This window comes from Monomorium pharaonis, chromosome 6, assembly GCF_013373865.1.
Source record: "Monomorium pharaonis isolate MP-MQ-018 chromosome 6, ASM1337386v2, whole genome shotgun sequence".
Taxonomy (NCBI): Eukaryota; Metazoa; Arthropoda; class Insecta; order Hymenoptera; family Formicidae; genus Monomorium; species Monomorium pharaonis.
Window position 1 is genome coordinate 10,416,834 of NC_050472.1, and position 22,147 is coordinate 10,438,980.

The 22,147-nt window shown below is 31.0% G+C and overlaps 1 protein-coding gene across 3 annotated transcripts; it reads left to right on the forward strand.

Moving 5' to 3' along the window:
• Positions 1–1,820: 1,820 nt before the first annotated feature.
• LOC105834062 (cytochrome P450 4C1) lies at positions 1,821–18,401 on the forward strand. Of its 3 annotated transcripts, XM_036288408.1 has the most exons (13): positions 1,821–3,370; positions 3,448–3,591; positions 4,014–4,123; positions 4,673–4,763; positions 5,367–5,552; positions 5,729–5,822; positions 13,981–14,083; positions 14,272–14,362; positions 14,644–14,750; positions 14,818–14,886; positions 16,098–16,266; positions 16,489–16,668; positions 16,741–18,401. In XM_036288408.1, exons 3-13 carry the CDS (start codon positions 4,091–4,093, stop codon positions 16,911–16,913), a joined length of 1,296 nt encoding a protein of 431 aa, XP_036144301.1. In that variant the 5' UTR covers positions 1,821–3,370; positions 3,448–3,591; positions 4,014–4,090; the 3' UTR covers positions 16,914–18,401. The 3 variants fall into 3 exon arrangements, with proteins under 3 accessions (XP_036144301.1, XP_036144300.1, XP_036144302.1); XM_036288407.1 differs by having other exon boundaries at positions 1,821–3,591; XM_036288409.1 differs by having other exon boundaries at positions 1,821–3,541.
• The last annotated feature ends 3,746 nt before the right edge of the window (positions 18,402–22,147 follow it).

The window sequence follows — 22,147 nt, forward strand, 5'->3', positions numbered from 1 at the left end:
TTCCTGGACTGAGACATGGGGCTGCTTTCCCGGTGAGTGAATACTTCATTCCTCGATAAATAGTTTAGACTGTTTGCATGTACGCGTATTGTTCTTCATTCCGTTATTGCGCTCTTTAAATGATTATTATAAAATCATCGTTCTCTATCATACTTTGCGCGCTCTCGCTCCAACTCTCACACATCATACTATCCTCTTCTTCTTTCTCTTGTATTCCCGTGCGCTCCCACTCTCTCGCTCTTTCATACCCTTATTTTCTCTTTCATATTCTGTCTTATACTCGCGTTCTCTTGCTTGCGTTCTCCACAATGTTATCATCGTTCTCTCTCATACTTTGTATGCTCTTGCTCTAACTCTCACTCATCGCAGTACTATCCTTTCCCTCTTTCTCTCATATTCTTATATCTGCGCTCTCTCTTTCATTCAGCTGTTCCCGGGGACTGTTACGAAACGTGCCTACGAAACGTGAACCTGACGGTGGCGGCGGTGGCGGCGGCGGCGAGCGGCATGTATGTAAATGGGTGACCGCGTAAGAAAGAACGCAACGAATAAAAGAGAAAGAGCCGGAATGATAAAACTGTACAATTGGATATCGCGTACGGGCGAGAGAGAAAAATTTGCAATAAAGGGAGAGCGCGAGCATCGCGGCGGTGGCGGCGGCGACGGCGGCGGTCGCGATCGCGGTCGCGAACCGATTCCCCCTCTCGCGCTCCCAGTTCGCAGACCCAAAAATCCTGCGTCAGCAATTCCTGCACCGCCCTGATCCGCGTCGTCATATCCCCCGCCTATAAGTCCCCCCTGCACACCTGCTCACCACTCGGAGCCCCGTAGTTAGAAACGGCCTATTACTAACTATACTGCTATATATCGTTTTTGGACTCGGGCCAATCTGGGTCAACAACCTGGCCAAGGTGGATCAGAAACAATATTGGGCACGACACTGGTATACACGCACCGACAGAAATGGTGTCCTTCGGCGTCCGGCGCGTGGCGATCACCCACACATACAAAGCGCCGTACGTGTTATGTACACAGCATCCATCCGAAAGACACTTTAGGCCTGTTCTTTGTCGCTGCACTACTGAACTGATGCAACAAGTTAGAATAAGACAAATATATTTTTTCTCATTCTAACTTATTGCACCAGTACAGCAGTGCAGCTACCAAGAACAAACCTTTTTATATAAGATTACATTTTTTAGATAAGTTTCTAAATATAATCTGCTCACCGAAGTTTATTGAACCGGATGTTGAAGGCTACATTCCAAAACTCTTTGAAAAACAAGTATTGCGAATCTCCACCTCTATACATCGTGTGAATGAAGGAGAGAAGGTATTCTAATATGCTTTCCAAAGGTAGCTAAGATGCTTTACTGTCTCCCTACTACTTGGTCTCTGTGGACGCAAAGGATTTAAATAGACTTCTTGACATTGCCCTTACTATCAGAGCTCTTGAAGTTTTCGTTAGGCGCGAATACGTATAGGTGCACTTCATACTAAAATTATTTTTGAAAGTTGTTAAAGTAATCAACCATCTTTGTATTCCAAATCCATTTTTATTTCATATATCCTTTATATTTTTTTTTTATTTTTTATCTTGTGATCGCGAATTATTTCCGTATGCTTATGAAAAATTTGACGGCTTTGAAAATTGAACGGCTAAATTTGAAAAAAAAAGAACTCGGCTCCTACACAAATAAAAAACTGTACTGATTGAAATAGTTGTTAGAATAGTTGACGAAAATGTTTATTATTATATTGTTAGTTGTTTTCATAATGTATTTTGTGTATTACGTGCAATATGGATCAAATAAAGATTTAATCAATAAAATACCAGGACCACCAGGTTATCCAATTATTGGTAATTTATTGCTAGGTCTACGTTCACGAGGTAAGTTAAATCTGTTGTCAACTTTCTAACATATTACGCCGATTTTATTGACTAAGAGCCCAAAAGATCTAATTGTGACAAAAAGTAGGATTAAAACATTGACTCAGGAACGTTTAAAAGATATGCAAATTAAAGGTAATGATTTATGCTTCTGGAAACTGTAAACCACATTTGCGTGCAATTTTTAATTTACAAAATACGTAAAGTTTATTTAAAAAAATTAGATTTGACGTTTCTATATTTGTATTTGTGTAGTTTTGTAAAAAATTAATAATCAGTCGTTTACTAAAATTTTGATCGAAAAAATAGAGACTTTGGGATACAAAATACGTTGGAAAATTTTTTAATTATTATTTTTGACAAAGTTATACTCTTTTTAAAAGAATGAACGAAAAAACAATCCAAAATTTGGCCGTTTTGCAGTTTACGAATTTAAACCCAAATTGTGTGCTAAGTAAACTTTTATAAAGAAATACTAACCACAATTTTCAAATTTTCCATTTTCGAGAAATAAGGATTTAAAGTTGAAGAAAAACGGGCATAAAATAAGTAAACAGACTTGTCACATGATTGCTTTGAATCAATAGTAAAAATATAATTATATGTAAACATATACACACAAACATAAAAAAATATGTGTGTGTGTGTGTATAAATATATGTAAATGTATATGTATTATATATATATATACATATACGGTGATTTATTTTAATCAACGTTATATCTCACCAGGAATACAAGATCTTTGAAAATGTTTTATACAAAAGTTATAACATACATGTAAATACATACATGTTCAGCAATAACATGCCCAGTGTACCAACATCTATAACTTATAGCAGATAAAACTATCAGAATCAATTTTACTTTTTTTTAAATTTTATTTTAATTCAATTTTAACTCCTTATTTCTCAAAAATAAAACATGGGCTTAAGAGGTTATACTTACTCAGGTAGGTAAAAAAAATTGATTTTTTTATTGCATTTTCTTAATGTACATCATCTTAAGAATATTTCTCAAAATTACATAAGAATCAAAGCACACGTTCAAAAGTTATAAGCGTTTAGAGAGCGTTACTCGAGTCACAGCGCGCAGCTGCCGCTTAGTAACATAGGTGATACGGTGCCTTTCCCTCTCCAGGTAACGTTCTATTGTATCGCTTGAGATACATGAGCATGTATTCAAGTACATTTGTATTAGTGTGTTTTGGACCAGTTGTGTACGAGACACTTAAACGTGCAACATCGGAAGTTCGTTACGATCAGTTTATTTCTCTGCATTTACTAAGTTTTTGCCGCTTTTTTAACTATTATAATTATGGCCGGGGATCATCACAAAGTTACACGTGAGGACAGAGCATCTACAAAATCACATAAATCAAGACCAAAGAAAAGGAAACAATTTTTTAATCCAAAAACCGCAGAGACTGACGAGAATAGTTTCAGTGCGTCTCGAAAGAAAATGAGGCTTAGTAGGGAGGTAACCGTGCCGCTTGATTATTTGGTCGAATACAGAATTTTGAATTTTATACAAGTATTTTTTCGGCTCTTTCACAGTTTGTAAACTGCAAAACATGTGGCGGCAATATTAAATTTGCACTAACAAATACACAAGGATTAGGCTTCAAAATTGGGATTATGTGTGATAAGTGTGAGCAGCAAAACATTTCTTCGTGCAAGTATATCAACCATTCGTACGAAGTAAATAGAAAATTTATTTTTACAATGAGAATGCTCGGCTTAGGACAAGCGGGTTGTGCTAAATGTTGTGGACTTATGGATATGTCATCGTTTTTATATTAGAGTACTTATGTGATCTATGATAAAATCATAGATCACATATGTACTACTGTCAAGTGTTTTGTGAATTATATTAAATATTTATTAAAACGGTAAAAAAATTTTTGAAAATCACGTAATTTTCCCGATCTCAAGTACGTATAACTTAATTTGAAAATTGTTTATAGTTGATATCTCATTATAAACGTTTACTTAGTACACAATTTGAGTTCAAATTCGTAAGCTGCAAAACAAACAATTTCTCCGGTCATTGTTGTCTGTTTACGAGAAGTAAAATAAATGATACGTTAATTTTGTTATTTACGTACTTGCATTTCTTTCAGAGGATATCTGGAAAATTTTATTTAATTTAAGTGACCAGTATTATCCTATTTTTAAAGTATGGACTATTTTTATAACTATGGTATCTATTCGTCACCCCAATGATCTGGAGGTAATAAAATTTAAAAAATAAGCTTTGTATACATTATATATACAAGGTGTTTGGTAAAGATTTATGCAATCTTTAGAAACAGGTAGAGCGCATTAAACTGAACAGAAAAGTCCTTTACCATTTTGCAATTTTCGCAATAGTTAAAAAGTTGTTGATTACACAAAAAAGTGGTTGGTTCGGCGGACCAAACTAATTAATCCTTATATATTTTGACTCGCTAAATTTAAATCCAAGGTCAGAATTGTTGAATTAGTTTATTTTTTCCTAATTGCAATAAGAAATACCACTTTTTTCTGTACCTGTGTAATCAATAATTCGTTAACTATTGCGAACATGGAAAAACGGTAAAGGATTTTTCTGTTCAGTTTAATGTGCTCTATCTGTTTATAAAAATTGCATAAATTTTTTCAAATACCCTGTATATACATATATCTATAATAGTTATATATTAACCAGTAAATCATTTAAGATACTTTCATTGATTAATTATCTATATTAATGAGATTAAGTTAAAAACAGTTTAACTTAATATTTTTTACAATTTTTTAGATAATACTCAATAATACAAAACACATTGACAAGGGTATGATTTATGACAAATTAAGTCCTTGGTTTGGTACGGGTCTTCTTCTCAGTACAGGTAATATATACATAGATACATATATATAGATAAAAGTTATCATTTGACATAACATCAATTTTAGATAATATTTTTCGAATGCTTGAATATATATTTCTCTCGTCTTAAGTATAAAAATTTTAGGGGATTGCAACACAAACAGATTTATAGGAGTTACGATTACTATACTGTTTTACGCTCAATTATTTTGTTTTAAATCATTTATAATTATAAAATTCATTTTTGTAAAGTGTTTTTCTCTTTTATGTTTTCTTTGCAGAATCATTGTTGAGCGTAAAAGGGTACAACAATTGTACAACTCTCTATAGGTCTGTTCGCGTTACAATCCCTTAAAATTTTTACACTTAAGACAAGAAAAATATATGTATATTCAAGCTTAAGTGATTGTGTGTAGAATTACTTTCGATTTTTATAGATTACATTAAATACAAAAGAGTATGTATTATCTTTATGTTTTGATATAATACATTATTTGTGTCTGTATTTGATTGCATATTTTTATTATATGCTTGTGAAAAAACAAATTTTTAAATTATAATAACAATATTATGTTTAAGTTTGATAGTATTATACACTATCTCTTATTATATACTTTTGTTTTAGGCTCCAAATGGCAATCACGACGAAAGCTATTAACACCCACATTTCATTTTAAAATATTAAAGCAATTTACTGAGATTTTAATTAAAGAGAGCGAAAACATGACAAAGTCTTTGGAGAGTGCAGGAGGTGTCATTACAAAAGAATTAATACCATTTATTAGTGAACATACATTAAATATAATATGTGGTACTATATTCTAGTATATTTATACAAAAATTTTATCTTGAATAGTACAAAAAAAATAGTAAAAAACAATATAAATTTTGTATGCAAAATATGAATACTATATATTAAAATTATCAAATTTATACGAAGATATTTTTAAAGTATATGAATACATTATAACAATATAATTTTTTTAGAAACAGCCATGGGGACTTCTCTTCGAGGAATGGGTTCACTCCAGCAACAATATCGAAAAGCAGTTCACCGAATGGGTGAGCTTCTTATTTATAGGTAATTAATATAGAAAAATTACTTGATGATAAATAATTATACTTATTACTATATAAAATATTAATGCCGGCATTAACAGTCTATAATTGATCTATAGTACACTTTAATGTAAAGATCTTTTAAAATTTTTAAAAAGTTTAATTAATATTATGTTAAATATTGGAATATTATAATAACATAATATTATAATAATATAATGTACCAAAAATTAAAATAAATGTAGATATACAAGGTGTTCCAAAACATGTGGGTTAACACTCGTAAAAAGATAGAAGTGATCGAGATAAACATAAAAGTCCAATGAGCACAATGATGTTTGAAAAATAATTTTTTTAATTGAGAAACATTTTTAAAACATTTTAAAAAACATTTAAACAATAGGATAAGTCCCCTTTTTCTCATGAAAAAAATGTTTATTTTACATTTAAAAAATATTCTTTTATTATTTAATAAACATTTATTTAACGTTTAAACAAATTTTTTTTTAATATTTACTAAACATTTGCTTAAGGTTTTAAGAGCAAAAAATTGGTTGCATTATTCAATTATTTTCATAAATTCAACCTCACCAGTTTAGCATTGCTTAATTTCTACGATAATTTAGGAGAGTAGACCATGCATGTTTTAGCCTAGCTAGTCGTATCTGTTAGAACATGTTTAATTTATACGCCCGAGAAAACGGTCATCCAATTGTTAACCACCGTCGAAGTTGCTTGACTTCGAAGATCGTACGCAACACTTCGTGATGATCCATGAATACTTCATGTTTATGCATACATATTTGTTATAGAATATAGATTATTTTAATAGATGTTGTCAGAAGAATGAAACATGTATAGTTAATTTATATTTTTATAATTAAACATAAAATTTTACAGTTTTTTTACTGATTTTTACATATGTGAAACAGCTGCATATGGAATAACTTATGAAAAGATCTATTTTTGCTCTGTTTGTAAAAAAATAAAAACTAGATGTCATTTTTATTATTTTTGTATATTGTCATTTTTGTATTTTGTATAATAATATGTCATATTGTTTCGATAAGTGCAATATATATCTTAATCTCTACTTTTTTTATGTTCCGATGTTTCAATTTGTGGTGTTTTTTAGAGGTTTCATTTATATAATGCTTTTAACACTCTCATTATATAGATTCGCTGTTCCTTTATATTTGATTTACACTTCATAATTAGTGAAGCTTCTTAACCAGGAGTAAAATATTTTTTTAAATAATATTTCAAACTTTTTAAATGTGAAATAATTATAACTTAACATTAAATAAATGTTACGTAAATATTATTTTAAACAATTTATTAAAATATTACGTTGATATTATAAAAACATCAATTAAATATTACATAAATATTTGTCATAAATTATTATTTTAAATAATTAATTATTGTAACATAAATATTAAACCAATATTAAATAAATATTTTTTAAAATAGGGTTTAAATTAATTTTTTAAATGTAAATTATTACATAAATATTAAATAAATATTACTTAAATAATTTTCTTAAATCATTATTTTTAATAAAAAATTAATAATTTATAAATATTAAATCAACGTTAAATTAACATTTTATAAATATTTTTTCTAATTTATTATTTGAAATAAATAATTAATATACAACACGTGTTTAATAAATATTAAATAAATATTATTTGTACAATAAACGCTAATAATGTAAAAATAATTAACAATAAATATTTAAAAAACGTTTATAAAATATTATGTGCTCATTGGGTATGGTCTTGGGTTAAGTTCACCAATAATTGAGATATTAACGTATGGAATCTGCAAATCTAATTAATTTCTATTGTAATTGTGAACAGTAAATTAATAAAAGCTTATCATACATTCACGACAAATTTTTTCTTCTGTGTTATGAGCGGTCGAGCTCTTCCTTCGGCGCGCTCTCATTTGTATAATTTAAAAAATTAATTCCTCGATTATTGGTGGACATGACCTAAGATCTAACCCAAGACCTAACTCAAGACAATATTGGACTTTTATGTTTATCTCGATCCCTTCTACCTTTTTAGGAGCGTTGACCCACATGTTTTTAGACATTCTGTATATCGTCTTTCAAATAAAAATTTTTAGTTTAAATTAGTAAATGTCAATAGATTGTGCTACATATTCTTTAGTACATTCCCCGATAGGAAAAGATTTATAAAATTGTATGACAAAATAATTGTAAAAGATTTATAATCCGTCATTATGAGGTCATAGTTGAGAAAATAGATGTAGAAACATTAAGTTTTTATAAAACATTAATAAATGTTTGCGCAATTAAATTTTAAAATGATATGTTGGCATAACAATAGCGATATGGTGAATCATTTTAACAGCACATTTGCAAAATTAAATTTAGAAATAAATTGTGCAATAATTAAAAAAAATATTTCAGTCGTAACATGTTTAAAACATTTAGAAATATAATTGTGCACAAAAGACTCAAATTATTTTCCAATTATTTCTAAATTATGATGCACAAATATTGAAACATATATGAAATGTGTAATATTGCATGTTTTAATATTTGTGCATTATAATGTAGGAATGATTTAAGAGTTACTGATCGCTATTACTATCAATGAGATACTTAACTCTCCAACGGACGCAACTAATCTGTCAGACAAAGAGTGCCCTTTTTTAAAACTTTATTAAATGTCTAGTGAATAAGCGATATTTGTTAAATTCATTGTAATACTTTTTGATATTAATTTTAAATTAAATATTGAAAATTAAAAGCTGTAAATATTGCGCATTATTATTGTATTATTGCTGCATTATATTGCGCAAATATTGAAGATTATAATGTGATAATTTTAAATGTTGAACTAATTGCAAAATATTTATGTTTCAATATTTATCTAATCTTTAATAAATATTATTTAAAAATCATATTCTGACAAGACTGTTGCATTATGGCGAATCATCTTAGCGCATTCTTTAATGATATTATTGTCCAATATTTGCAAAATTTTCCTATCGGGGTTAATTATTTTTTCTTATAAGTATAACATGCTTTTTTTTTGTTATTTACATATGTATGTACAGATAATTATATAAGACAGACATTTTTTATAAAATAATATAACTTTTAAATGTCTAAGTATAAAAAAGTCAGCATAATTGCATAAATCTACGATTACACAGACGTAGGAAAAAATTATGCAAAAATTACTGCATAAAAAATTGTATATTTTTGTACATGAATTTCGGCAATTTTTACAGATTTTTGTAGTTTTCGCCATTAAAATATTTCTGCAGAATATTTTACAGAATTTTATATAATGTTTTTTGAAGTTTTTTGCCTTTAGAAAAAATTACAAAATGTAAAATTCTTCAACAGAAAAATTCTGAAGGCGAAAACTTTATATAAAAGTCTATAAAAACTGCAGAAATCCATGCACAAAGATATGCATTTTTTTGTGCAGTAATTTTTGCATATTTTTTCCCACGGGCAGGCACACAAAAAAAATGGTTGGTCCAGCAGACCAGACTAGTCAATCCTAATGTATTTTGACCCGCTAAATCCAAATCCAAGGTCAGAATTGCAAAGTTAGTAATTTTTTTAATCACAAAAAAAATTTTTTTTTAATGTTGGTCCGGCGGAGCAGATTAATCTATTTTTATGTATTTTGGCCCGCTGAATCCGAATCCAAGGTCAGAATTACTGAATTTGCTCATTTTTTCTTAAACCTCAAAAAAACATCTTGTAAAAACAGTTTGGGTCACAAAATGTATAATTTAGAGCGTTCAAGCATGCGTGACCACATTACTCGGGGAAAATTCAATACGTATGACGAGTCTGAGCTTCTGTGAATAAATAGCGTAGAAAATTTACTTCCTTTTTTTATTATATCTAATGTTTTTATTCTCGAAGATTCTGTGCAATGGCTTTTTCTTACGTTTCTTCCTTTTCACAGAGATATGTAGTTTGAACGTCCTGTAAAATCAGCCACCATGTTCACGTCCCACTTGCCTTGATATCGATGCTCCATCTCCTTGATGTTCCGATGAAACGTTTCTTCCTGTTCCTCATTATAATCACCTAGATCTTCTGGGAAGTACCCTTACGGAAAAAACATTCTAATTTTGAGAGTTTACACTCAAAATTGAGTGTAATAAATTTGGGAGTAAACTCCCAAAATCGAGTATTTTGGGAGTTTACTCCCAAATTTAGGTGTATACGCTCGAATCTTGAGTATTTAAATTAAAGATTGTGTGTTTATACCCGAACATTGAGTGTGTACATCCAATGATTGAATGTTTATACCAAAGTTTGGATTTAAATATTGAATATTTAAAAGTATACTCTCAACATTTGGATGACACTCAATAAATGAGTGTATACTTCCAACATAAAGTGTGAACACTGAAACGTTGGGGATCTACACTCAACATCTATTGGTTGAAGGTATACACTTAATATTGAGTGTGCACTCTCAAACATTGGATTAGGAAATGTTAAATAAAAACAAAAGCAAGAAAAGCAAGTTCAACCAAAACATTCAACTATAGAGTGTTCAGCTGGTTTTGAGTATTAATTTGAGTATTACTTTCAACTTGGATGTTTGCCATCTAATTGAGTGTTATTTTCAGTGTTATTCTTAAATTTAGGATTAACATTGAAATTAACACTCAATTAGATGGCTAACATTTAAGTTGAGAGTAATAACACTCTAATTAAAAGTAAATTAAAGAGTAAACACTCAAGTTGAGTGTTTACACTGAATTGAGTGTTTACCCCTTGTCCCAAATTATACTCAATTTGAGTATTTTTTTAAGTTCTATTTTTAGTGTTTTTTCCGTAAGGGTAGTCGATATGAGGATCAACGAATTTATAACTTAAGATTTATTAAGCAATATAGTTTTTCATAGTTCTCTACCATTTTTGCTACTCTTTCTCTGTAATCTTGACTTTTGACAAGGTTCTCTTACGTTTCTTCCCTTTCACGGAGACATCTCATTTGAGCGTCCAGTAGAAATCAACCATTATGTTCACATTCCACTTGTCTTGATATCGATTCTCCATCTCTTTGATGTCCTGATGAAATCTTTCTCTCTGTTCTTCACTATAATCACGTAGATTTTCTGGGAAGTAGTCGATGTGAGAATCCAAGAAATGCAACTTAAGATTCATTAAGCAACCTAATTTTCTATAGTTCTCCATCATTTCCGCCACCCTTTTTCTGTAATGCTGACTTTTGTAGTTTCCTAAAAAATTTTCTGTGACACCTTTGAAACTCAGGCATGCTGCTTTTTCGTCTTTATTCATTTTGGTGACAAAATTGTCGTCTCTTAACATTTTACGTATTTGAGGTCCATCGAAAACTCCTCGCAATTTTGCATCAGAAATGTTAGGAAATTTTTCTTGTAAATACTGGTAGCATTTACCTTTTTTATTCAAAGCTTTCAGAAAATTATATTACAGGAACTACATAAAAGTATAAGAAATTACAGGTTGAAGTATTGTAATATTCTGTAATATTTTTGCACTACACGCTTGAATTACAGAAAAATAACCTGTAATATCTAGCCTATAATATATTGCCGAGATTACAGAATAATAGTCTGTAAAGTATAATTATACATAGAAAAAAATATATAATGTAAAATAGTGGAAAAATTATTTATTTAAAAATTATGTTCATGAAATTTGTACATTGTTAATGACCGGTACATCCAATGTGATTAGAAAGTAATACAATAAATCTAATAAATTTCAAACAATACTTATGGAAATAATTTATATGATAAGACTCACTATTTCAAATTTTATGGATTGTTGGTGGCATTACACGTTTAATGCATTACACGCGTGTAGTAGTATATTACATTTTTTGTAGATTACATGTGTAGTATACTACATATGTAGTGGATTACACGTGTAGTATATTACACATGTAGTGGATTATACGTATAGTGAATTACACACTTCATGGGCTAAACGTGTATTCCGTATTGCGGGAATTTCACGCACTGCACTGTAGTCACAACAGCGTGTAATAATTACAGATTATTGTGATCCTTTCTGTGATAACTACTGAGTCCTGTAAAAATTACACAACTGTAATTTTTATTGACTGTAGTTTAATTCTTTCCGTAAGAGTATATGTTGCTTAATCTTAAGTTGCATTCCTTGGATTCTTATATCGACTACTTCCCAGAAAATCTAGGTAATTATAATGAAGAACAGGGAGAAAGATTTCATCAAGGAGACGGAGCATCGATATCAAGACAAGTGGTAAATATGATGGCTGACTTCTGCTGGACGCTTAAACGAGATGTCTCTGTAAAAGGAAAGAAATGTAAAAGAAAGCCGTTGCATAAAACATTCGAGAATAAAAGAGTTAGACATAATAGAAGAAGGGAGCAAATTTTCTATGCTATTCATTCACAGAAGCTCATCAGACTTGTCATACGTATTGAATTTTCCCCGGGTAATGTGGTTACGCAAGCTTGCATGCTCTAGATTATACATTTGTAACCCAAACTGTTTTTATGTTTTGAGGTTAGGAAAAAATGAGCCAATTTAGCTATTCTGACTTTGGATTCGGATTTAGCTGGTCATAATATATAAGAATTGACTAGTCAAGTTTACCAAATCAACATTAAAAAATTTTTTTTTGAGGTTAGAAAAAATAAGCTAACTTTGCAATTCTGACCTTGGATTCAACGGGTCAAAATACTTGACTAGTCTAGTCTACCGGACCAACCACTTTTTTTGTGTGCTTGTGTTATTTTGCTGGTAACTTAGGTGTATACTTGTTTTCAACGATTTCAAATCAAAGCAACATTGTATATGTTATTGTCAAAACCCCTAACACTAGCGTTCCTAGAGGATAGACTGGTCAATGCGCGGAATAACCAAGCGTTTTGGCCAAAACCCGAAATAGTTTTGTATTTCGGCCTTTGACTGATATGTTTTTAGTCCATCCTAGGAATGACTAACATATAGCTGGTCAAAGTTAGAAAAGAAAAAAATCTTTGGTCTTTGACTAATCAATCCTAAGTGTGGCTTAATTCAGACTTTAAAAAATAAAGCCATAATTTTTTAATAATATTTTTATTGTTAACATAAAGTAAGTTTTACTTTATTCTTGTAGTTGTGTAATTTGAAATATAAAGTAGACAAACCTTTGGTAACTTTGACCAGCCATGTTAGTCACTCCTAGGATGCATCTCGTTTTGCGTGAAAAGTTGCAAACCCATGTGGTGCAGTGAATGCTTTGCACACACGTACACACAGCCTTTGGCCCCCCTTCCGCACCCACCCGTTTAAGTCGTTAACCTATATGGACTTTACTTTGCTTGCAATATACATGGATTGCCCATATACATTGGGGGTGCAAAGGCTCTTTTGCCCCCCCCCCCGTGTGTGTGTGTGTGTGTGTGTGTGTGTGTGTGTGTGTGTGTGCAAAGCATTCACTGCACCACATGGATTTGCGACTTTCCACGTAACTGCTGCTTGCTGGACGCGTAATAACTTGCAACGCATTCGTGCCGTGAATTGCTCACGGATAGTAGACAGATTAGAACACGCGCAAGGTGCATAGCGAACTTAGACGGCATTATTGTAATCATACCTAGGATTGACTGGTCAATGCGCGGTATAAACAACCAAGCGTTTTGATCAAAGTCCGAAGTAATTTTTTCAGTTTCTAACTTTGACCAGCCATGTTAGTCACTCTTAGGATGGACTAAAAACATATCAGTTAAAGGCCGAAATACAAAACTATTTCGGGCTTTCACCAAAACGTTTGGTTATTCCGCGCATTGACCAGTCAATCCTAGAAACGCGTGCGCAACGGGGTTTGACCATACATATAAATATATTATTAGCAGTTAATGATGGCAGTACCAAATCTTACGTTGTTGATAATATTGTATTATTGCGTAGTCCTATTGTGTTATAATGACAATATAACGACAGCAACACAAATTTTAATCATTTCAAATTATTGGCAGTTGCTATCCAAATTGTTAGTCATGATGGTATCAATTTACCAACAAATATGAACTTAGTTGCTGTAGTTCTTGGTAACAATACATACATATGGCTAGCAACATGCCAGTAAAAAAAACTGATGCATTATTATCAAGGTTCATATGCATAACTTTATATAATTATAACTTAGGGTATTGAGACCATGGTTATATAACGATTGGATATTCTCGTTGACGCCAAAAGGCAGAGAACAAAGGAAAATTTTGAAGATATTACACGGATTTACTGAAAAAGTATGTAAATATCTCATCTTAAATACTTTTACAAATATTTTATTGTGTATAAAGAATACAAATAAGTTAAGGAAGAGAAAATTCTAATTTTTGTATAAAAAAATAATAAGACAATTTATAAATGTTGAATAAAACGTCTTTAGTACTACTCAATTAACAAAATGAGAACCGATATTGGATATGTGTAGATTATTGCAGAAAGAAAAATTTATCATAAACATCATGGACAATATTTGAAGAATCTTAGCGAAGGGACAGTTGATGCAGAAACTATTGGAAGTACGTAGTACGATTTAAAGCTATATTTTAAATTCAATTTCTTAAAATATAAAAAATTGTTGCATTGAAAAATCGAAGTATTACTGTTTTTATATTATAATCATATTTATACAATCATAATATTACCGTCAGTTAAACTTATTTAATATTTGTAAGATAATTTAAATTTAATGTTGTTTAATTAAAGTAACGCAAATCAAAATTATGCAATAGTTAATATTTGTATATATGTATATATATTTATGATTTATATTAGTATCTATTTATATAATTCAATTCAGTGGAGAAAAAGCAGCTCGCTATATTGGATCTTTTAATATTGGCATCTGAAGAAGGTTTTTTAACTGATTCCGATATAAGAGAGGAAGTCGACGTTTTTATTTTTGGGGTATACCAACTTTTTTCTTTTTTTTAATAATACATTATTTAGATGTATGCAAAAAGTATGATTACAGGGTTACGATACTACATCAGTAGCTATGGCCTTTGCTTTATCACTCCTGGCCGAACATAAAGATATTCAGGTACTTATTATCTATATTCAGCATTATAAAAGAAGAGATTAAATAATTATTTTATACAAAAGGAATTCAAGTTAAACCGAAATTTTTTATCTTATAAGCATAAATTTCTAACATATTATATGCTATTAATTATGCTTATAAGATATAAAGCCTACGACACCCGATACGATTTTTCATGCTAGATTGCATACGAGGCATCTTAATACGTGTCCTGATTGGCTCGGATGATTATGTCACCAATCGTAAGCCAATGAGGATACATAGTAAGACGTCTCGTATGCGATCTAGCATGAAAAATCGTATCGTGTGCCGAAAGTTTTAATATCCACTACTGTATCTGCTACTGCATACGCTGCATGTCGCAAAATAACAGGAATTGCTTGATAAACAAAATAGTGTACGCTTGATAGTATACAAATCTGTGAGTGGAAAAATGGAACACCATGTGATACAATTTCTTGTGAATGAAGACATAAAAAACTATGTGAAATTTAGACTCTAGACTTTAGAAGCTTTCAAGCCTAGTATGGTAATGGAATTCTTAGCTGCAGTAAAATATTTGAACAGTGTAAACGATTTTAAGACACACTAATGTAAAACAATTTGAAAGTAAATCGAAGTCAATTGCAGTCGTTTTCGTGAACATGCAATTTTACCTACTTGGACTCTCAAAGAAATTCTTCGAATTTCAGCAATGATGACGAAGTAAAATAGGCTGTCGAGGCTTCGATGTAGTACAAAGAAATCTCTATCTTGTTGATTCAAATAAAACGCTGAGATAAATGCATTAGTGTATAGAAGGATTATATTGAGAAATATAAGTCGTTTCCACTCTTCTAAATATCTTCTATTATTTTAAAAATTCAAAAGTTCCGGTTTAACTTAAATGCCCCTCGTATATAACTAAATAAGTCTTTTTTAATGAGTTATTGAGTTATCATCAAGGAAATGTCGGGAGAGGAGAATAAACATATCAAATTAAAGAAATTTTTTCTTTTAATCACAATACTATAATTATTTTAATAAAAGTAATAGGAATACAATAGCAAGTTTTTTATTGTTTGCATACGCATGCATGATTCCATGTAGTGAACTCTATTTATTATTAAAAACGTTTCCTAAAAATTTTACAATTTTATTTCTATATGTGAAATAAATAAAACATCAGAGTAATTAAAGAAGGTTTTTTATAATAATTAACATTGATACAGGATTGTGTCAGAAAAGAAGTCGATGCTATTATGCAAGAAAATCAAGGAAAACTTACCATGAAATCGTTGCAAGATCTACACTATTTAGAGAGATGTATAAAAGAATCGTTACGTTTATATCCGAGTATTTATTTTATAACACGAGTTACTTCGGAAAAGATACAATTAAGTATGAAACTGTTTGATTTGTTACATCTATTTTTATGTATATTACAAACCCAGCGCGCGCGCGCGCGCGCGCGCACACACACACACACACACACACACACACACACACACACACACACACACACACACAAATATATATTAACATGATAAAAAATAATTTCTAAATATTTATAATGAATTTAATTTGTATGTATATTATATTTGTATAAGATGTTCTTTACAGACTCATATTTAATACCTGCCAAAACACTAGTACATCTTAATATACGTGATGTTCATAGAGATCCTAATTTTTGGCCAAATCCAGAAATATTTAATCCAGATAGATTTTTACCTGAAAATTTCCAAAAACGTCATCCTTATTCTTATATACCATTCAGTGCTGGACCACGTAATTGCCTTGGTAAAATATTTATTTATGTTGTTTAATGTCTTTTTATCTTTTCAAATGGATTGAGGTATATTTAAATTGTAGGTCAACGATTTGCTTTGCTGGAAATGAAAGCGATGATAGCTTTTTTGATTCACAATTTTTATTTGGAACCCGAGGATTATTTAAAGGACTTACGATTGGAAGTTGATATATTGCTACACTCTGTACATCCGCATCGTATAAAATTTGTTCCAATCGCCAAAAAATGCAAATAAGTATTTAAAAATAATTTAAATTCCAAGAAATGACAATTGCATTGTGTATAAAAATGAAGAAAATTGACATGCATATTATATGCATTTATAGATACACATTAATAATTAAAATAATATATATGCACGTGTACATATACTATATATATGTATATATTATACTATATATATGTATATATTATACTAGCTTTTTTGCCCGCGCTTCGCGCCGGCGAAAAAGCTCTTACTTCACGCACACACATATACAGGGTGTCCCAAAACATACTGGACAACGCTTGTGAAAAAGTAGAAGGAATCGAAATGAACATAAAAGTTTAATATTGTCTTGCCCTTTGCACTTCGAATTATATTTCAATTTTGTAACCAGCAGTTCCCAACGCTTTTAAGTGTTTTATTTGAAATTTACTTCAACTAGGAAATGGGACAATTTAAATAAATAAAGGAAGAAATAAATTCAATTAAATGTCAGTTTTATTTACACTATTGTTGTATTTTGTAATTTTCCAGTGTATGATATTGCTATAATATTGTACTAATAGTATAATATAATATAATATTGCACTAATTGAGTAAGTTCTCTTGAATAAGACAAAGCGGCCATTAAAATTAACTGGAGGAAGTTTAAATATAAGGATCTTGCTTGATTAAGGTAAATAATGTAGACTATGTAGAATCATTCGTGCATATTATTAAAAAATTTTGTATGTATTTCTTTTATAGATTTGGAAATGTTTTTCCAGAATTAAAGTTTATGTATTAATATCAGCTTATTATGAATTGAATTTTATATCAAGAATTTAAAAAAATTTTTCAGATTACACTTTTTAAATACGAAATTTTCGCACTCATTAAATTTTTTTATTAGAAACGTCTATGCTCAATCTGAAAGTACAGTATTGTTTTTAAATGTTTGCTTCACTTGGGCTCAGGCTTAATTTGTGCGTATAAGGTCAACAATTTTTACATCAGACATATTTTGTTACGAGTCGACGCCAAAAGCCGACAATTTTAAATTTGTTTTTTTGTCGTTTTTCCTACAAAATCATCACGGCCCGACTTTGTTATCATCTACACTTTAATTCTGGAGAAAGATTTTTAATTCAGTAAATACAATTAAACATAGATCTTATATACCTGGATACGCCTTCCTCATTAGAAGAAAAGAGAAAACGGAAGTCTATACTTCTATCCTTCAGAGGACATGTCAAAACGCATGCATAAAATGACGTATTCAATACGGCAGACAATTTGAACATCTGCATACATCACATCTTTGAGTATAAACTCAAAGCATCACATGCAGTCACAATTCACCTAACCTAGTATAATTATATAACAACAATGAGCAAGAGATGCTATATACTCGCGAATAATTTGTTCCAGTATGTATTCCGTAATTATATCTTATGTAATTGTCTAATTAATATTATAAAATATGTATATCCATTAGATTTATATATTGTATTAAGTTTATATGTATTAATATAATTTGTAATGTATTATCTATTTAATTTTAGATATTGTATGTATTCCAATAACAATAATATTATTTTTTTAATACATTATAAATCATTTTTTATATCTTGTGTATTTTTTTTACAATAAAATTATTTCTTAACCCAGACAACACCTAAGACTAAACCCGTACGGAAAGAAACTATTAAAAACTATTGAAAAATAACTATTCAAAACTATTAAGAGAACTATTTAAAATTTCAAGTAGTAAATTCAGACATTACTATTGGAATCGTCAATAGTTTACTATTAAAATGAATAGTAACTATAGGCATTTACCATTTATAACTAATGGAATCGTTAATAGTTTACTATTGGTGTAAATATTAACTGTAGGTGTTTACTATTCATTACTATTGGAATCTTCAATAGTTTACTATTAAAATGAATAATAACTATAGGCGTATGTCAATAGTAATGAATAGTAATGTTCGAATTTACTACTTGAAATTTTGTAGTTTTCTTAATAGCTCATTTTTTAGTCACAAAACATTTTTTACTCACTTTTATACAAAGAATCTCGTGTATTTTGTGTTAGGAATTTTTGTTACACCCTGTATATTAAATAATAATAATAATATAATATATAATATAAACTACAGGACAAAATTAAAGGAACAAAAGTTTGAAGTAGCGCCATGTTCGTAAAAGTTGAGCAATAAATCTGAATCTTTTATATGATATAGCCCAAAGTGTTGATTTGACCCCTGCAAAATCTTCCCGCTGTGGGTCCAGTAGTTTCAGAGTTATGCCCCTCGAAGCAACTTTTGGTCAAAAACAACAGTTGCAAAGTTGTAACTTGGAAAGTACAGGACAATCTGATGAGAAAAACGAACCAGAAAAATTCGGAAATGGGTTAAGCCGGTTCTGTAGGTGTTGCTCAGAGTGTCCCTGGTGCACCCCTATCCCTTTTCAACCCTGATTCGCAACTCCTTAAGACTGATAGTGGTGACACCGTTTTGCGTCACGTCCGTCCAACCAAGGACAACTTTCTAGCACGGCTCGGCTTTAAAACCGTTACATGTCGAAGGTCTCACCGCGGTAGATTGGGCAATCACCCCTAACACTAATTAGCACCCGCAGGTGTTTTCATGCGTCCTTAAAATTCGGAAATGGGCCGAATCGCACCTGTAGAGGCACTTTTTCCTAACCACGCACGAAATTCACACCTTTTAATCTTTACCTGCTACTCCTTTAGTCGGACAGCGAGTCGCGGTTGCGCTAGGCTACAGATGATCGCTTCAGGGCACGACTTGCATTCTAGATAAAAAAAATCCTTGTTCTCTCCAGCCATTTTCTTTTCATTCTTTTAAAGGCTTTTTTGTTTCTTGTGTTGCTTGTGGGACAGCAAAACCTTGGAAAAGAAATGCGTTTTTTAAGGGAAACGAAAAGAGCAATCAGGAACAAACAGAATGCAGATGAAGAGTCAGCTGGAAGAGGCATGAAAGCAAAGAAAAATGCATATAGGGAAAATCATGGAAGAGAAGAAAACCTAATACAGAAAGAGAAGATAAAAAGAAAATGGCTAGAGAAAACAAGGATTTTTTTTATCTCGAATGCAAGTCGTGCCTTGAAGCGATCACCTGTAACCTAGCGCAACTGTAACTCGCTGTCCGACTGAAAGAGTAGCACGTAGAGATTAAAAGGAGTGGATTTCATGCGTGGTTAGAAAGGAGTGCCAGAGACTTCTACAGGTGCGATTCGGGCCATTTCCGAATTTTCCGGACGCATAAAAGCACCTGCGGGTACTAATTAGTGTTAGGGGTGGTTGCCTAACCTACCCTCGCGGGATAGGAAGGGTGCTGATTAGTGTTAGGAGTGGTTGTCAAACTCACCCTCGCGAGGTGGTAAGGGTCATAGAAAGGTGAGACCTTCGACATGTAACAGTTTTAAAACCGAGCCGTGCTAGAGAGTTGTCCTCGGTTGGACGGACGCAAAACGGTGTCACCACTATCAGTCTTAAGGGATTGCGAATCAGGGTTGAAAAGTGATAGGGGTGCACCAGGGACACTCTGAGCGACACCTACAGAACCGGCTTAGCCCATTTCCGAATTTTTCTGGTTCGTTTCTCGCATCAGATTCTGTATTTTCCAAGTTACAACTTTGCAACTGTTGTTTTTGACCGAAAGTTGCTTCGAGGGGCATAACTCTGAAACTACTGGACCCACAGCGGGGAGATTTTGCAGGGGTCAAGTCAACACTTTGGGCTATATCATATAAAAGATTCAGATTTATTGCTCAACTTTTACGAACATGGCGCTACTTCAAACTTTTGTTCCTTTAATTTTGTCCTGTAGTTTATTATACATTAATATATTATATTAGAATATGTAAATATTGTAAACAAGAAAGCGAAGCCATCTCAAGGGATGGCACTGTCTTAGTGGATTCAAATTTAATACAGCTCGAGGTTAGCTCATAGTGAAGATGGTGATGTAAAAATAATTTGTAAATGTTATTGTGCCGCTTTCGAGTTACGCAGCGAACAAACAGACAGACACACCAAACAAATTTATTATAATAGACATGTGTAATATGTGTATATATACGTTTTGCAAAATGTACAATTTTTATAATTAAAATTTTTATAATTGTAAAAATACATAAATCGTAATCCAATATTTATTAATTCTACCATAAATAAGTAAATCTTATAATTTACAGAGTATATATGCGCGCGTGTGTGTGTGTGGCATGTGTCGTGTGTTTGAAATATTTTGAAGCCAAATATAGAAAAATATCGTGTGTTCGGATTTACAATTATTATCAAATCATTAGTAATATTACTCACAAATAGTTACTATTCATGTAGTTACTCTTCAATTACTGTTTAGTTAGGTAGTTGTAAATAGTTATTTGGAACTATGCGCCAATAGTCGTAGTTACTATTCAATTGTTGTTCAGTTACGTAGTTACGATTAGTTACTATTTGAAATTATTCACCAATAGTCGTAGTTACTTTTCAATTACTCTTCGGTTACATAGTCATGAATAATTACTATTCAGAACTATTCCCCAACAATTGTAGTTACTATTCAATTACTATTTGTGCACGTAGCCAACAATAGTTGCTATTCAAGTTACTACAGAAATTAAATAGTAACTATAAAAATTTGAATAGTTCTTAATAGTTCTCAATAGTTCCTTTACATACGGGAAAGATGACGAAAAGTTGACATTTTTAAGTTATCTTTTTGTCAAAACCAAGAGACGTCAGCAAGACATCTTTTCGGTAAGTCGAAAAAGACAACATAAAACGGATATCTTTTTGTCATCTGTTTTTTGTTACGTTTTCGGCAAAGTAAAAAAAAAGATAAATATATATTTTTGACCAATCTAAAATGGTTATTATTTTATATTATTATTTTAAATTTATATTTGACAATAAAATTATTCAAAAAATTACAAGAATATTCCATCCCTAATAGCACACGGAGATTCTGAGAACGTTCTGAGAATATCGCAAACGTATATTGCGTATATTCTTAGAACAATCGCATTACATACTGCGATTAACAAAGTACATTCTGAGAACGTTCGAATGTCCGCGGTACTTTCTCCCATAGAGTGTTGCTGCGAGTGTCTATAGATTGACGCAATGATGAAAACGGGAAGGCTTCAGTCATAGACTTATTAGAATAGACTGCTAATGAGGTAAAAAAACGGTGGTGGGGGTATCCGTCACTGAGAAAAGAATAACTGTCGTTAAGGGGATGCTGGAG

Excerpts from the sequence above, each read along its gene's own strand:
- LOC105834062 (XM_036288407.1), top strand. The coding sequence starts at position 4,091 with ATGGTATCTATTCGTCACCCCAATGATCTGGAG. Across the intron at positions 4,764-5,366 it reads GGGTCTTCTTCTCAGTACAG|GCTCCAAATGGCAATCACGA; the intron begins GTAATATATACA and ends CTTTTGTTTTAG. Across the intron at positions 5,823-13,980 it reads GGTGAGCTTCTTATTTATAG|GGTATTGAGACCATGGTTAT; the intron begins GTAATTAATATA and ends ATTATAACTTAG.